At 40.7% G+C, this 11,884-nt stretch overlaps 1 protein-coding gene across 1 annotated transcript; it reads left to right on the top strand.

Annotated features, from left to right (window-relative positions):
- The first annotated feature begins 1,172 nt into the window (after nucleotides 1–1,172).
- On the top strand, nucleotides 1,173–11,823 carry LOC135508647 (carboxypeptidase A1-like). The gene is made up of 11 exons (XM_064928888.1): nucleotides 1,173–1,240; nucleotides 2,140–2,221; nucleotides 7,764–7,898; nucleotides 8,611–8,712; nucleotides 9,531–9,632; nucleotides 9,876–9,977; nucleotides 10,070–10,180; nucleotides 10,570–10,660; nucleotides 10,871–11,070; nucleotides 11,240–11,324; nucleotides 11,548–11,823. Exons 1-11 carry the CDS (start codon nucleotides 1,173–1,175, stop codon nucleotides 11,733–11,735), a joined length of 1,266 nt encoding a protein of 421 aa, XP_064784960.1. The 3' UTR covers nucleotides 11,736–11,823.
- The last annotated feature ends 61 nt before the right edge of the window (nucleotides 11,824–11,884 follow it).

The raw sequence follows: 11,884 nt of genomic DNA, 5'->3' as shown, positions 1-11,884 counted from the left end.
GGTAGTGCATACTGTTTCGGTCTCAAATGAGAGGGCCTATATCAACCAAACGTAGCCTAAAGGTAATTGAACAGTTTGTAAAATGATGTCTTAATAATTCAACTGCCTTCCAACTTGTTCCTACCTCTTACAGCGTTCCTACAGTAGTCACCAAATAGAACCTTTCAATTCAATCTGACATGAGGAAAAATAATTTGACAAGTGATATTTTGAAAGCAAGCAGCCACTGTATCTATTTTATTTTTGGTACTTTCCCCTTTTTCGTGATTTCCAATTGGTTGTTAGTCTTGTCCCATCACTGCATCTGCCCTATGGACTCGAGAGGCGAAGGTCGCGGCTCCTTTACACACTGCTTGCTTAATCTAGAAGCCAGCCGCACCAATGTGTCTGAGGAAACACCGCACAGCTGGCAACCAGAAGTCAGCTTGCATGCGCCCAGCCTACCATAAGGAGTCGCTAGAGCGCGATGGGACAATGAAATCCTGGCCAGCCAAATTCTCCCCTAACCCGGATGATGCTGGGCCAATTGTGCGCCGCCTCATGGGTCTCCCGGTCAAGGCCGGCTGTGACACAGGCTGCAGCCTAACTATCATAAAACAGTTCCATTTCACTATGTTGTGCTTTCTGTTTTAATTTAACTCTGCTAATTATAGTGTTGCTGAATCTGACACTAACGAGGCAGTACTGTAGCACAACTTCCTGAATACAGGCTGACACATGCATTGGCCTACATCTGGTGCTTTGCCAAATGTGGCCCTTTTGCCGCACTTCATAACATGTCATTGGAATTTTCTTATGATTGCTTTCTGAAGTATTTATATAGGCCTTAGAAAGGGTTTATAATGGCTTCATTAAGCCTGAAAAGTTATTGTTTGTGTAAAGCTGGACTGAGCACATAAGTCAAATGCCTTAACTTGTAGGCCTAGTATACTTACTCTACATGTTTGTTTCAGATTTATTCATAAATACATGTATTTTTCTAGATAACTCAAACTAAAGCAAATTATTGCAAAGGTACAGAAACAACCCATCTGGTATTTCCCAGGATCTCCTGGCTGGCATGGGAAGCAAAGCAGCAGGCATCATACACAAGTCCCCTTAAGCAAGGTCATGTGACCAGGACCATGGCATAAAAGGTGGTGGCCAAGGTGTGTGTCTCTAATCTATTGGCAATGATGAAGGGGCTGCTGGTCTTGACTGTGCTGTTTGTGGCCATTTTCGGCAAGGAAACATTTGAGGGGTGAGTGGATACACCAATGGTTGGTACTCATTTTGGGGAATATGTCCAATTCTATTTGGCGTCATGTTTGATATATCACCAGTAGTTGCTATATAAAGATTGTTATAAACTGGGTGGTTCGAGCCCTGAATTCTGATTGGCTGAAAGCCGTAGTGTATCAGACGGTATACCATGGGGTATGACAACATTTATTTTTACTGGTCTAATTACATTGGTAACCAGTTTATAATAGCAATAAGGCACCTTGGGGGTTTGTGGTATATAGCCAACAGTGGGGCGGCAGTGTAGCCTAGTGGTTAGAGCGTTGGACTAGTAATCGGAAGGTTGAGAGATCAAACCCCCGAGCTGACAAGGTAAAAATCTGTTGTTCTGCCCCTGAACAGGCAGTTAACCCACTGTTCCCAAGCCATCATTGAAAATAAGAATTGGTTCTTAACTGACTTGCCTAGTTAAATAAAGGAAAAAATTAAAAAATTAAAAATTATCACGGCTAAGGGTTGTGTCCAGGCACTCCGCGATATGTCGTGCATAAGAACAGCCCTTAGCCGTGGTATATTGGCCATATACCACACCCCCTCGGGTCTTATTGCTTAACTGAACCATAGGAAGGGTAGTATAAACATATGTCCTGCTTGCCTCTGTGATTCTATAGACATGAGTTGCTTTTTCAATCTGTGTGACAGTCAGGCTTTATTACTTTTCAGTAAATACAAATTAATCATTAAAGATGGCTACCCAATTTTAACTGTTGAGAGGAAACAAAGCTTATGGTCAAGGTAAGTCATTATGTTGCTAAGCAGACGTTTCACGACAGTCTATGCTACTCAACTTCTCCCTTTCTCAACTCGGACCATTACTCAAGCATAGTTCAAATCTGAATGGTTTTCCTGTCTTTGCAGTGACAAGGTCCTTCGTATCACTGCAAAGGATGAGGTCCAGCTCGCTCTCCTGAAGGCCCTGGCTGAGATGGAACATCTCCAGGTGTGGCATGACAATGACAATGATCATCATCATCATCATATCCACCACTGAAGCCACATATATCTAACCCCACCACCTCATTCAATACACTATAGCCTACTGCATTGCCATTTCCATTTCAATACGAAGTTTGACAAACATTGCAATGACCACAATATGAATTCATATTAATTCACTAGACCAAGGCCTGGGAGGTTTTAACAATCATTTTGATCCTATTGTGCAAACAGATCCTCAAGGAAGATGGATCCTTTTAAATATGCTATTGGACCAAAAACAGATTTGGCTAATTAATCTGGTTCAACTATTGATGATCCACACTTCTGTGAAAATATATACAATAATCTATTGAGCTCACAAGTAACAAATTCATCTATTATTATGGTGGGTAGAGGAAAAACAAAAATAATTAGAACTAGATTAAAATGAGAACTTATTCAAGAACGATGAAATGTAATTTATTGTTAAAATAAAGCTAACTGGATGGAACATTTTGAAAACTGCACTAAATCTTTCATCTACAACATAGAAATGCTACCAAAAAGAATTTACAGAAACTCGTTACAAATGACGGAGTCATCCATGATTCACCAAATTATATTTTGAAAGAGGAAGCTAAATATTTTAAGCATATGTTTTCTTTTCAGTCTCCTCCATCTCCACTGAATGATGCTAACTTTATGGATTTTCCCCCTAATAATAATAATGTAAAATTAACAAATGTACAGAAAGACCCGTGTGAAGTTAAATAAAGGTGAAATTAAAAAAATATTAAAAGTCCAACTTACAGAGGATAAACATCTTGAAGCAATTAAATATTTTCATTCTGGAAAAATCCCAGGGTTTGGTGGTATACCAGTAGAAGTATATCAGACCGTAGAGGTTAAAGTTATGTACTGTATAGCAACCACAGTTGTAAAATAGTAAATAATGACTACTTCTCAGAAAGATTTGAGCTGTCAAGAGGAGTAAAGCAAGGCTGTCCATTGTCTCCATATCTATTTGTTATGGCTATTGAAATGCTAGCTATTAAAATCAGATCCAACAAGAACATCAAGGGGTTAGAAAAAAACAAAAGTGTCAATGTATGCCAAAAACTCAAGTTTCTTCTTAAGTCCACAATCTGGATCCCTGTATGTTCTCATTGAAGATCACTTTTCTAGCCTCTCTGGACTAAAACCCAATCATGATATGTGTACCATATTAAGTATTGGATCTTTAAATGACACAATTTTTACACTACTGTGCCCTGTAGTTTACTAATAAAATGGGCTGATGGTGAAGTAGACATGCTTGGTATTCCTATCTCTAAAGATGTAAACAAACTTACCACAACCAATTTCAATAGAAAGTTAGCAAAAATAGACAAGATGATGCATCCATGGAAAGGTAAATACCTGTCTATTTATGGATAAATCACATTGATTAACTCTTTGGTCCTATCACAGTTTACTTACTTACTTATGGTGCTGCCTACTCCAGACGATTAGTTTTTTAAATCATATGAGCAAAAAATATTTCACTTTATTTGGAATGCTAAGCCAAACATAATTAAACATGCCTTTTTATATAATGAATATGAGTTTGGCGGGCTGAAAGGATGAAATATTACAGCATTAGACCTCTCACTAAAAGCTTCCAACATTCATAAATTTTACTTAAACCCAAACTGGTTCTCCAAAAAATGGCCTTTTTGCAACTTCTCATTTCAGATTAATTGAAAATAAAACTGTTCAAATTATCACCCTTTCTTAAACAAGCCATACAAAGCTGGTTACAATTTTAAATTTATCCTCCATAAAAAAAACAGAACAAATATAACAAGAAATATTATGGTTAAACTCAAATATTCTGATTGATAAAAAATATTATGAAGTTATGCCACATATTCAGCTATCTAAAATATATGGGAATGTTTGTTCAAACCAACTGATTGCAGTATTACCATAAAAATGGAAGATGCAAGTGGAAGAGGGAGAATGTAGGGAACTGGTTTGTCTGCCATATATTAAAGACAAAAATTGTCTGAAAAAGATTGCCATAAATAGACAAATATACCAGTTACATTTGAGGACAAAAATGTTGACAGCTGCGCCATACAGGTTGCAAAATCCCCTGCTGATTTTGTACATTTGCCCACTGACAAAGAAATGATCAGTCTAGAATTTTAATGGCAGGTTTATTTGAACAGTGAGAGACAGAATAATTCCAAAATGATCCAGAAAAACGCATGTCAAAAATGTTATAAATTGATTTGTATTCTAATGAGGGAAATAAGTTTTTGACCCCCTCTCAATCAGAAAGATTTCTGGCTCCCAGGTGTCTTTTATACAGGTAACGAGCTGAGATTAGGAGCACACTCTTAAAGGGAGTGCTCCTAATCTCAGTTTGTTACCTGTATAAAAGACCTGTCCACAGAAGCAATCAATCAATCAGATTCCAAACTCTCCACCATGGCCAAGACCAAAGAGCTCTCCAAGGATGTCAGGGACAAGATTGTAGACCTACACAAGGCTGGAATGGGCTACAAGACCATCGCCAAGCAGCTTGGTGAGAAGATGACAACAGTTGGTGCGATTATTCGCAAATGGAAGAAACACAAAATAACTGTCAATCTCCCTCAGCCTGGGGCTCCATGCAAGATCTCACCCCGTGGAGTTGCAATGATCATGAGAACGGTGAGGAATCAGCCCAGAACTACACGGGGGGATCTTGTCAATGATCTCAAGGCAGCTGGGAACATAGTCACCAAGAAAACAATTGGTAACACACTACGCCGTGAAGGACTGAAATCCTACAGCGCCCGCAAGGTCCCCATGCTCAAGAAATGATAAATACATGCCTGCCTGAAGTTTGCCAATGAACATCTGAATGATTCAAAGGATAACTGGGTGAAAGTGTTGTAGTCAGATGAGACCAAAATGGAGCTCTTTGGCATCAACTCAACTCGCCGTGTTTGGAGGAGGAGGAATGCTGCCTATGACCCCAAGAACATCATCCCCACCATCAAACATGGAGGTGGAAACATTATGCTTTGGGGGCGTTTTTCTGCTAACGGGACAGGACAACTTCACTGCATCAAAGGGATGATGGACGGGGCCATGTACCGTCAAATCTTGGGTGAGAACCTCCTTCCCTCAGCCAGGGCATTGAAAATGGGTCGTGGATGGGTATTCCAGCATGAAAATGACCCAAAACACACGGCCAAGGCAACAAAGGAGTGGCTCAAAAAGAAGCACATTAATGGTGGTAGTAGCAAATATTCAAACGAGAGCTTTGAAGGCCAAAGTGGAGAAGGGTTCCATGTGAACAGCAGTTGAACATGGGTCAGTCGGTCCTAAGAGATGGGCGAACACCATTCGGAAGGGAGGGGGCGATCGAAAGGGAGCCGGGTTCAGATCCCTGAATCCGGAGTGTCGGAGATGGGCGCCGCGAGGCGTTCAGTGCGGTAACGCGACCGATCCCGCAGAAGCTGGCGGGAGCCCCGGGAGAGTTCTCTTTTCTTTGTGAAGGGTAGTGTAATCTTAATCCCAGCACAGTAGAGGTTTGAGCGGCAAAGAAGGTCCAGGCAATATGGCCATGAAGAGATAATGATTATAGCGGGCAAGAAATCTATAAATAAAGGGTCTCGAAGACAGGACCCCTACACCTAATAATGGTGATGAGTATGAAAAAAAGTTTAAGGTCCAAGCAATGGGGCCGTGCCATCAATAGAATGGTGATTATAGCGGGCAAGAAGGTCCTGGAGTGGCCTAGCCAGTCTCCAGACCTTAATCCCATAGAAAATCTGTGGAGGGAGCTGAAGTTTCGAGTTGCCAAACGTCAGCCTCGAAACCTTAATGACTTGGAGAAGATCTGCAAAGAGGAGTGGGACAAAATCCCTCCTGAGATGTGTGCATACCTGGTGGCCAACTACAAGAAAATGCTGACCTCTGTGATTGCCAACAAGGGTTTTGCCACCAAGTACTAAGTCATGTTTTGCAGAGGGGTCAAATACTTATTACTCTCATTAAAATACAAATCAATTCATAATTTTTTTTGCCATGCATTTTTCTGGATTTCTTGTTGTTGTTATTCTGTCTCTCACTGTTCAAATAAACCTACCATTAAAATTATAGACTGATAATTTCTTTGTCAGTGGGCAAACGTACAAAATCAGCAGGGGATCAAATACTTTTTCCCTCACTGTGTGTATGTGTATGTGTGTGTGTGTGTGTGTGTGTGTGTGTGTGTGTGTGTGTGTGTGTGTGTGTGTGTGTGTGTGTGTGTGTGTGTGTGTGTGTGTGTGTGTGTGTGTCATACAACAATCTCAGCTCTGCATACTTAGCTGTGAAGATACCAATATTCTGATATTGCCCCTATGTACAGTGGGGCAAAAAAGTATTTAGTCAGCCACCAATTGTGCAAGTTCTCCCACTTAAAAAGATGAGAGAGGCCTGTAATTTTCATCATAGGTACACTTCAACTATGACAGACAAAATGAGGGGAAAAAATCCAGAAAATCACATTGTAGGATTTTTTATGAAATTATTTGCAAATTATGGTGGAAAATAAGTATTTGGTCAATAACAAAAGTTTATCTCAATACTTTGTTATATACCCTTTGTTGGCAATGACAGAGGTCAAACGCTTTCTGTAAGTCTTCACAAGTTTTTCACACACTGTTGCTGGTATTTTGGCCCATTTCTCCATGCAGATCTCCTCTAGAGCAGTGATGTTTTGGGGTTGTTGCTGGGCAACACAGACTTTCAACTCCCTCCAAAGATTTTCTATGGGGTTGATATCTAGAGACTGGCTAGGCCACTCCAGGACCTTGAAATGCTTCTTACGAAGCCACTCCTTCGTTGCCCGGGCGGTGTGTTTGGGATCATTGTCATGCTGAAAGACCCAGCCACGTTTCATCTTCAATGCCCTTGCTGATGGAAGGAGGTTTTCACTCAAAATCTCACGATACATGGCCCCATTCATTCTTTCCTTTACACGGATCAGTCGTCCTGGTCCCTTTGCAGAAAAACAGCCCCTAAGCGTGACCAAATACTTATTTTCCACCATAATTTGCAAATAAATTCATGAAAAATCCCACAATGTGATTTTCTGGATTTTTTTTCTCATTTTGTCTGTCATAGTTGAAGTGTGAGATCTTGTAACTCTCATCTTTTTAAGTTGGAGAACTTGCACAATTGGTGGCTGACTAAATACCTTTTTGCCCTACTGTACATGTGTGTGTATGTATATTTATGTACTGTATGTATGTAAAATATATCTTCGTCAGGTGAATGCTGTATTTGAAAGTACAATTTATGTAGTATGTGAAATGTAATTTATAAAATGTGTGTTTATGTAACAAGAAAGCTTTAAAAACAAAAAAAGCTACGGATGGGTTAAAAAAAAGTTTAAAAAAAATAAAATAACAATAAATATTAACTTGACCATGCATTTCCTTTTCAATAGCTGTTCAAAGTGCTTGCTATGTTGGCTTAACATGTCAACTTGTCTTCTGTCCTCCTCCTTCCTGCTCTCTCTCCTCCCTCCTCTCTCCCAGCTGGATGTGTGGATGGAGCCCATTGACCTCTCCACTCCTGTGGACATCAGAGTTCCCTTTACCAGCCTGCAGACCGTCAAGGCCTTCCTGGAGACTGAAGACATTCCGTACTCCGTCATGATCATGGACCTACAGGTAGGATCATACAGACACACACAATATAATTATGGGGTGGGTAGGAGTCGAGGAGGAAGTGACTGAGCTCAGGGAGATTACTTCAGTCTTTACTATTGTCAGGCATAGGTGTATAGGTGGCAGGGAAGTCAGGCGCAGGAGAGTCAAACGGAGTGTAAAATGGAGTCTTTTAATAAAGTCCACGTAACATGCTCCATAACACTAAAAGGTACAAACATAAACAGACATGGGTACGAGGACCCGACGCGCACCTATACAACATAAAACTACACTGACAATAAAACAATCTCTGACAAAGACATGAGGGGAAACAGAGGGTAAATACACAACAGGTAATGAATGGGATTGAAAACAGGTGTGTGGGAAAACAAGACAAAACCAATGGAAAATGAAAAATGGATCAATGATGGCTAGAAGACCGGTGACGTCGAACGCCGAGCACCGCGCGAACAAGGAGAGGCAACGACTTCGGCAGAAGTCATGACAACTATGTCTTGAAATAGTATATCCATGTCATGACTTACAGTAAATAAATAAGATGTTTAAATAAGATTATGTGCAACAGCTCAATTTTATCTGTGATCACAATGATCAAAAGAGATTTGGATAAGTCATATGGGATAACTACATATTGCTTCATAATAGTGTTATAAATCATTGTAAAGTGTTATAAAGCCTTGTAGTGACCTTTTGAACCCCATTATGCCCACAGGTTATGTTGGACGAGGAGCAGGACCAGATGCTGAGTGCACATGCCGCTGCCCCTAGAACCACCGATGACTACGACTACTCCAACTACCACGACATTGCTGATGTACAGTTGAAGTCTGAAGTTTACATACACCTTAGCCAAATACATTTAAACTCAGTTTTTCCACAATTCCTGACATTTAATCCTAGTAAAAATGCCCTGTTTTAGGCCAGTTAGGATCACCACTTTATTTTAACTTGTTTTGGCTGCAATCCTGGTAACGGGATCGATATGACAACTACCAGTGAAAATAGAGGGCGCCAAATTCAAACTACAGAAATCTCATAATTACAATTCCTAAAACATATTTAGTGTATGTAAAATTCTGACCCACTGGAATTGTGATACAGTGAATTATAAGTGAAATAATCTGTCTGTAAACAATTGTTGGAAAAATTACTTGTGTCATGCACAAAGTAGATGTCTTAACCGACTTGCCAAAACTATAGTTTGCTAACAAGAATTTTGTGGAGTGGTTAAAAAACTAGTTGTAATGACTCCAACCTAAGTATGTAAACTTCCGACTTCAACTGTAAGTACCAACCCATCACACAAGTATCATGGAGAATTGGCCCATTTCACATGATCACTCTGAACTCATACTGAGTGAGACATCATTAATACTGTCATCGTAAGAGTGAGACATCATTAATACTGTCATCGTAAGACCTACCTAAGAATTCTGTAAGCAATGCAAGACACTGTTTTCTGTTGTTGAAACCTACAGTATTTTGGGGAACACCTTATTTGAAGTGTCCTTACATAAGGAGTTCATAAAACATTCAAAAGCAAAACATAAGGATTCATGAAAAGCTTATGTCAACAACCGCAAATTGACAGTAACAACCACTCTCTGTCTCTTTCTCTATCTATCTCATCAGATCTATAGTTTCCAGGACATGCTTGTGGCTGAGAACCCCAATCTGGTCAGCAAGATCGTGATTGGCCAGAGTTACCAGGGACGCTCCCTGAATGTGCTCAAGGTAAGTTCCTGACGAGAGTGGCATGTTTTATCTGCTATGGCCTTGTCATTTTACTAGTACTCTTTACAAGTGAAATGTAGATTTAAAAGTCAGTGAAGGTAGTTTTTTCCTAATCACGGATGAGGCCCTATTTTTTGGTACATGTTACATGTTACATGGTTGTATGTTAAATGTGTATCAAGTTTACAGTATTTGAGTATTGTAGTAGGTGTTCTTTACACCCCCTTCGTCTCTCTTTTCTAGTTCAGTACTGGTGGAACCAACAGACCTGGTATCTGGCTTGACACAGGAATCCATTCCAGAGAATGGATCACTCAAGCTAGCGGCACCTGGTTCGCCAAGAAGGTTTGTCAGTGTTTTCTCCACCACAGTCTTTAAACCTTTCCCCTCTCTTCATCTACACATGTATCACTTTAACCTTCTGTTTCCATATCCAGATTGTGACTGACTACGGTCGTGACGCCGCTCTCACCGCCATCCTGGACAAGATGGACATCTTCCTGGAGATTGTGACCAACCCCGATGGCTACTACTACACCCACAATAGTGTGAGTCTCTCATCACAATAGAAAATTCCCTTACATTTCTAGGTTGATCACAAATGTTGATTACAATGTCATCTCTCCATTTCAATTGACCTCTTCTTTTTTCAGTGATTATTTTACAAGGTCAAAGGGCACATATCAGACTATCAGACAGTTGAACACAACAGCCACTGTCATCCTCTTTGATTACTAACTACATATTACATATGTATGCGTGATCTGAATCTCTATTACCAAATATCATCTATCTAATATTGCTTTCAAAGTGGTTTTAGTGTTGTTTCCTGCTTTGTCATTTGACTTCGTTCTGACATCATCAACTGCTGCTCACAGCTATGCACTAGACAAAACTAAACAAACCATGAGTCACGATGACTGTTTATTTTCCACAGAACCGTATGTGGCGTAAGACCAGGAAGCCCAACCCTGGCTCTTCCTGTGTTGGAACTGACCCCAACCGGAACTGGGATGCTGGTTTTGGAGGTATACTTTTCCTTGTCGCTTGAATGTTCAAACACTTTATATTCAAATACAATAGATTCAGAGGTCACAAATTGAATAAGATACCAAATCTAAAGTTTTTGTCAATTAAAATGGTATCTCCTTGCCCTTGGTGAGATAGTATTTTACTGTTAATGTTTAGTTGGGCACTAATCTTTCTTGACCATTTGTCTCCTCTCTGGTCTTTGGTAGAGCCCGGCTCCAGTGGCAGTCCCTGTTCTGAGACTTACCGCGGACCTGAAGCTCACTCTGAGTCTGAGGTCAAGTCCATTGTGGACTTTGTAAAGTCTCACGGCAACCTGAAGGCCTTCGTGTCCATCCATTCCTACTCCCAGATGCTCCTCTACCCCTACGGTTACACCAGTACCCCCTGCAAGGACCAGAGCGAACTGGTGAGTCTAGCAACCATCAGCTAGTTGTCTTTGACATGTCTAGTAACATCTTGTGGCATTTGTTCCACTAGGGAGTGCCCTGCCAGCATTCTCCACCATATGTGGCCTCACCGGGGGAAGGGTGACGCGAGCATGGTACTTTTACATGACTAGTATTATCTTCTCACAGCACGACCTGGCCATGAAGGCAATCACTGACCTGGCTTCCATGTACGGAACCTCCTACAGATACGGCAGCACCATCAACACCATCTGTAAGTGTCAAACACCAGCTAAACATTTTCACTGCTTTAATGGCTCCCATCCCATTCCATTCCAATGTAGTCCAGCTCATTCTACCAACATGAGTACACCCCATCTGTATCACCTAACCAAGGTTTTTACAATATTCTTATCTTATGGTTTGTATACTGGTACATACTCTGTGAATTAAAAACAGAAACTATGGTCTATTCCCTTCTTTCTTGTCATTCCCAGACCAGGCGAGTGGTACCACTGTTGACTGGACCTACAACCAGGGCATCAAGTACTCCTATACCTTTGAGCTGAGAGACACTGGTCGCTATGGTTTCATCCTGCCAGCCAATCAGATCCTCCCTACTGCCAAGGAGACTTGGCTGGCTCTGATGGCCATCATGGAGCACACCAAGGACAACACCAACTAGAGTAGTGACCATGACAACCTACTGGACACTGTGAATCCATTAAGGTTGTTTACAGGCCACAAACAGAGGAATAAATGTCAACTGTTATACCTGATTTTGTCTTCTATTTCATTTTACTTGAGGTGATGTTGAAATGAAGCAAAGAGAAA

Source organism: Oncorhynchus masou, chromosome 22 (assembly GCF_036934945.1).
Source record: "Oncorhynchus masou masou isolate Uvic2021 chromosome 22, UVic_Omas_1.1, whole genome shotgun sequence".
NCBI classification, from domain to species: domain Eukaryota; kingdom Metazoa; phylum Chordata; class Actinopteri; order Salmoniformes; family Salmonidae; genus Oncorhynchus; species Oncorhynchus masou.
The sequence above is the reverse complement of the archived record's forward strand: the minus strand, read 5'-3'. Positions and strand labels throughout refer to the sequence as shown.

Bases quoted from the DNA above. Each gene is read 5' to 3' on its own strand.
- LOC135508647 (XM_064928888.1), top strand. From the start codon at position 1,173: ATGATGAAGGGGCTGCTGGTCTTGACTGTGCTGTTTGTGGCCATTTTC. The intron at 8,713-9,530 runs GTACAGTTGAAG...CTATCTCATCAG, and splicing joins ACTACCACGACATTGCTGAT to ATCTATAGTTTCCAGGACAT. The intron at 11,325-11,547 runs GTAAGTGTCAAA...TGTCATTCCCAG, and splicing joins CAGCACCATCAACACCATCT to ACCAGGCGAGTGGTACCACT.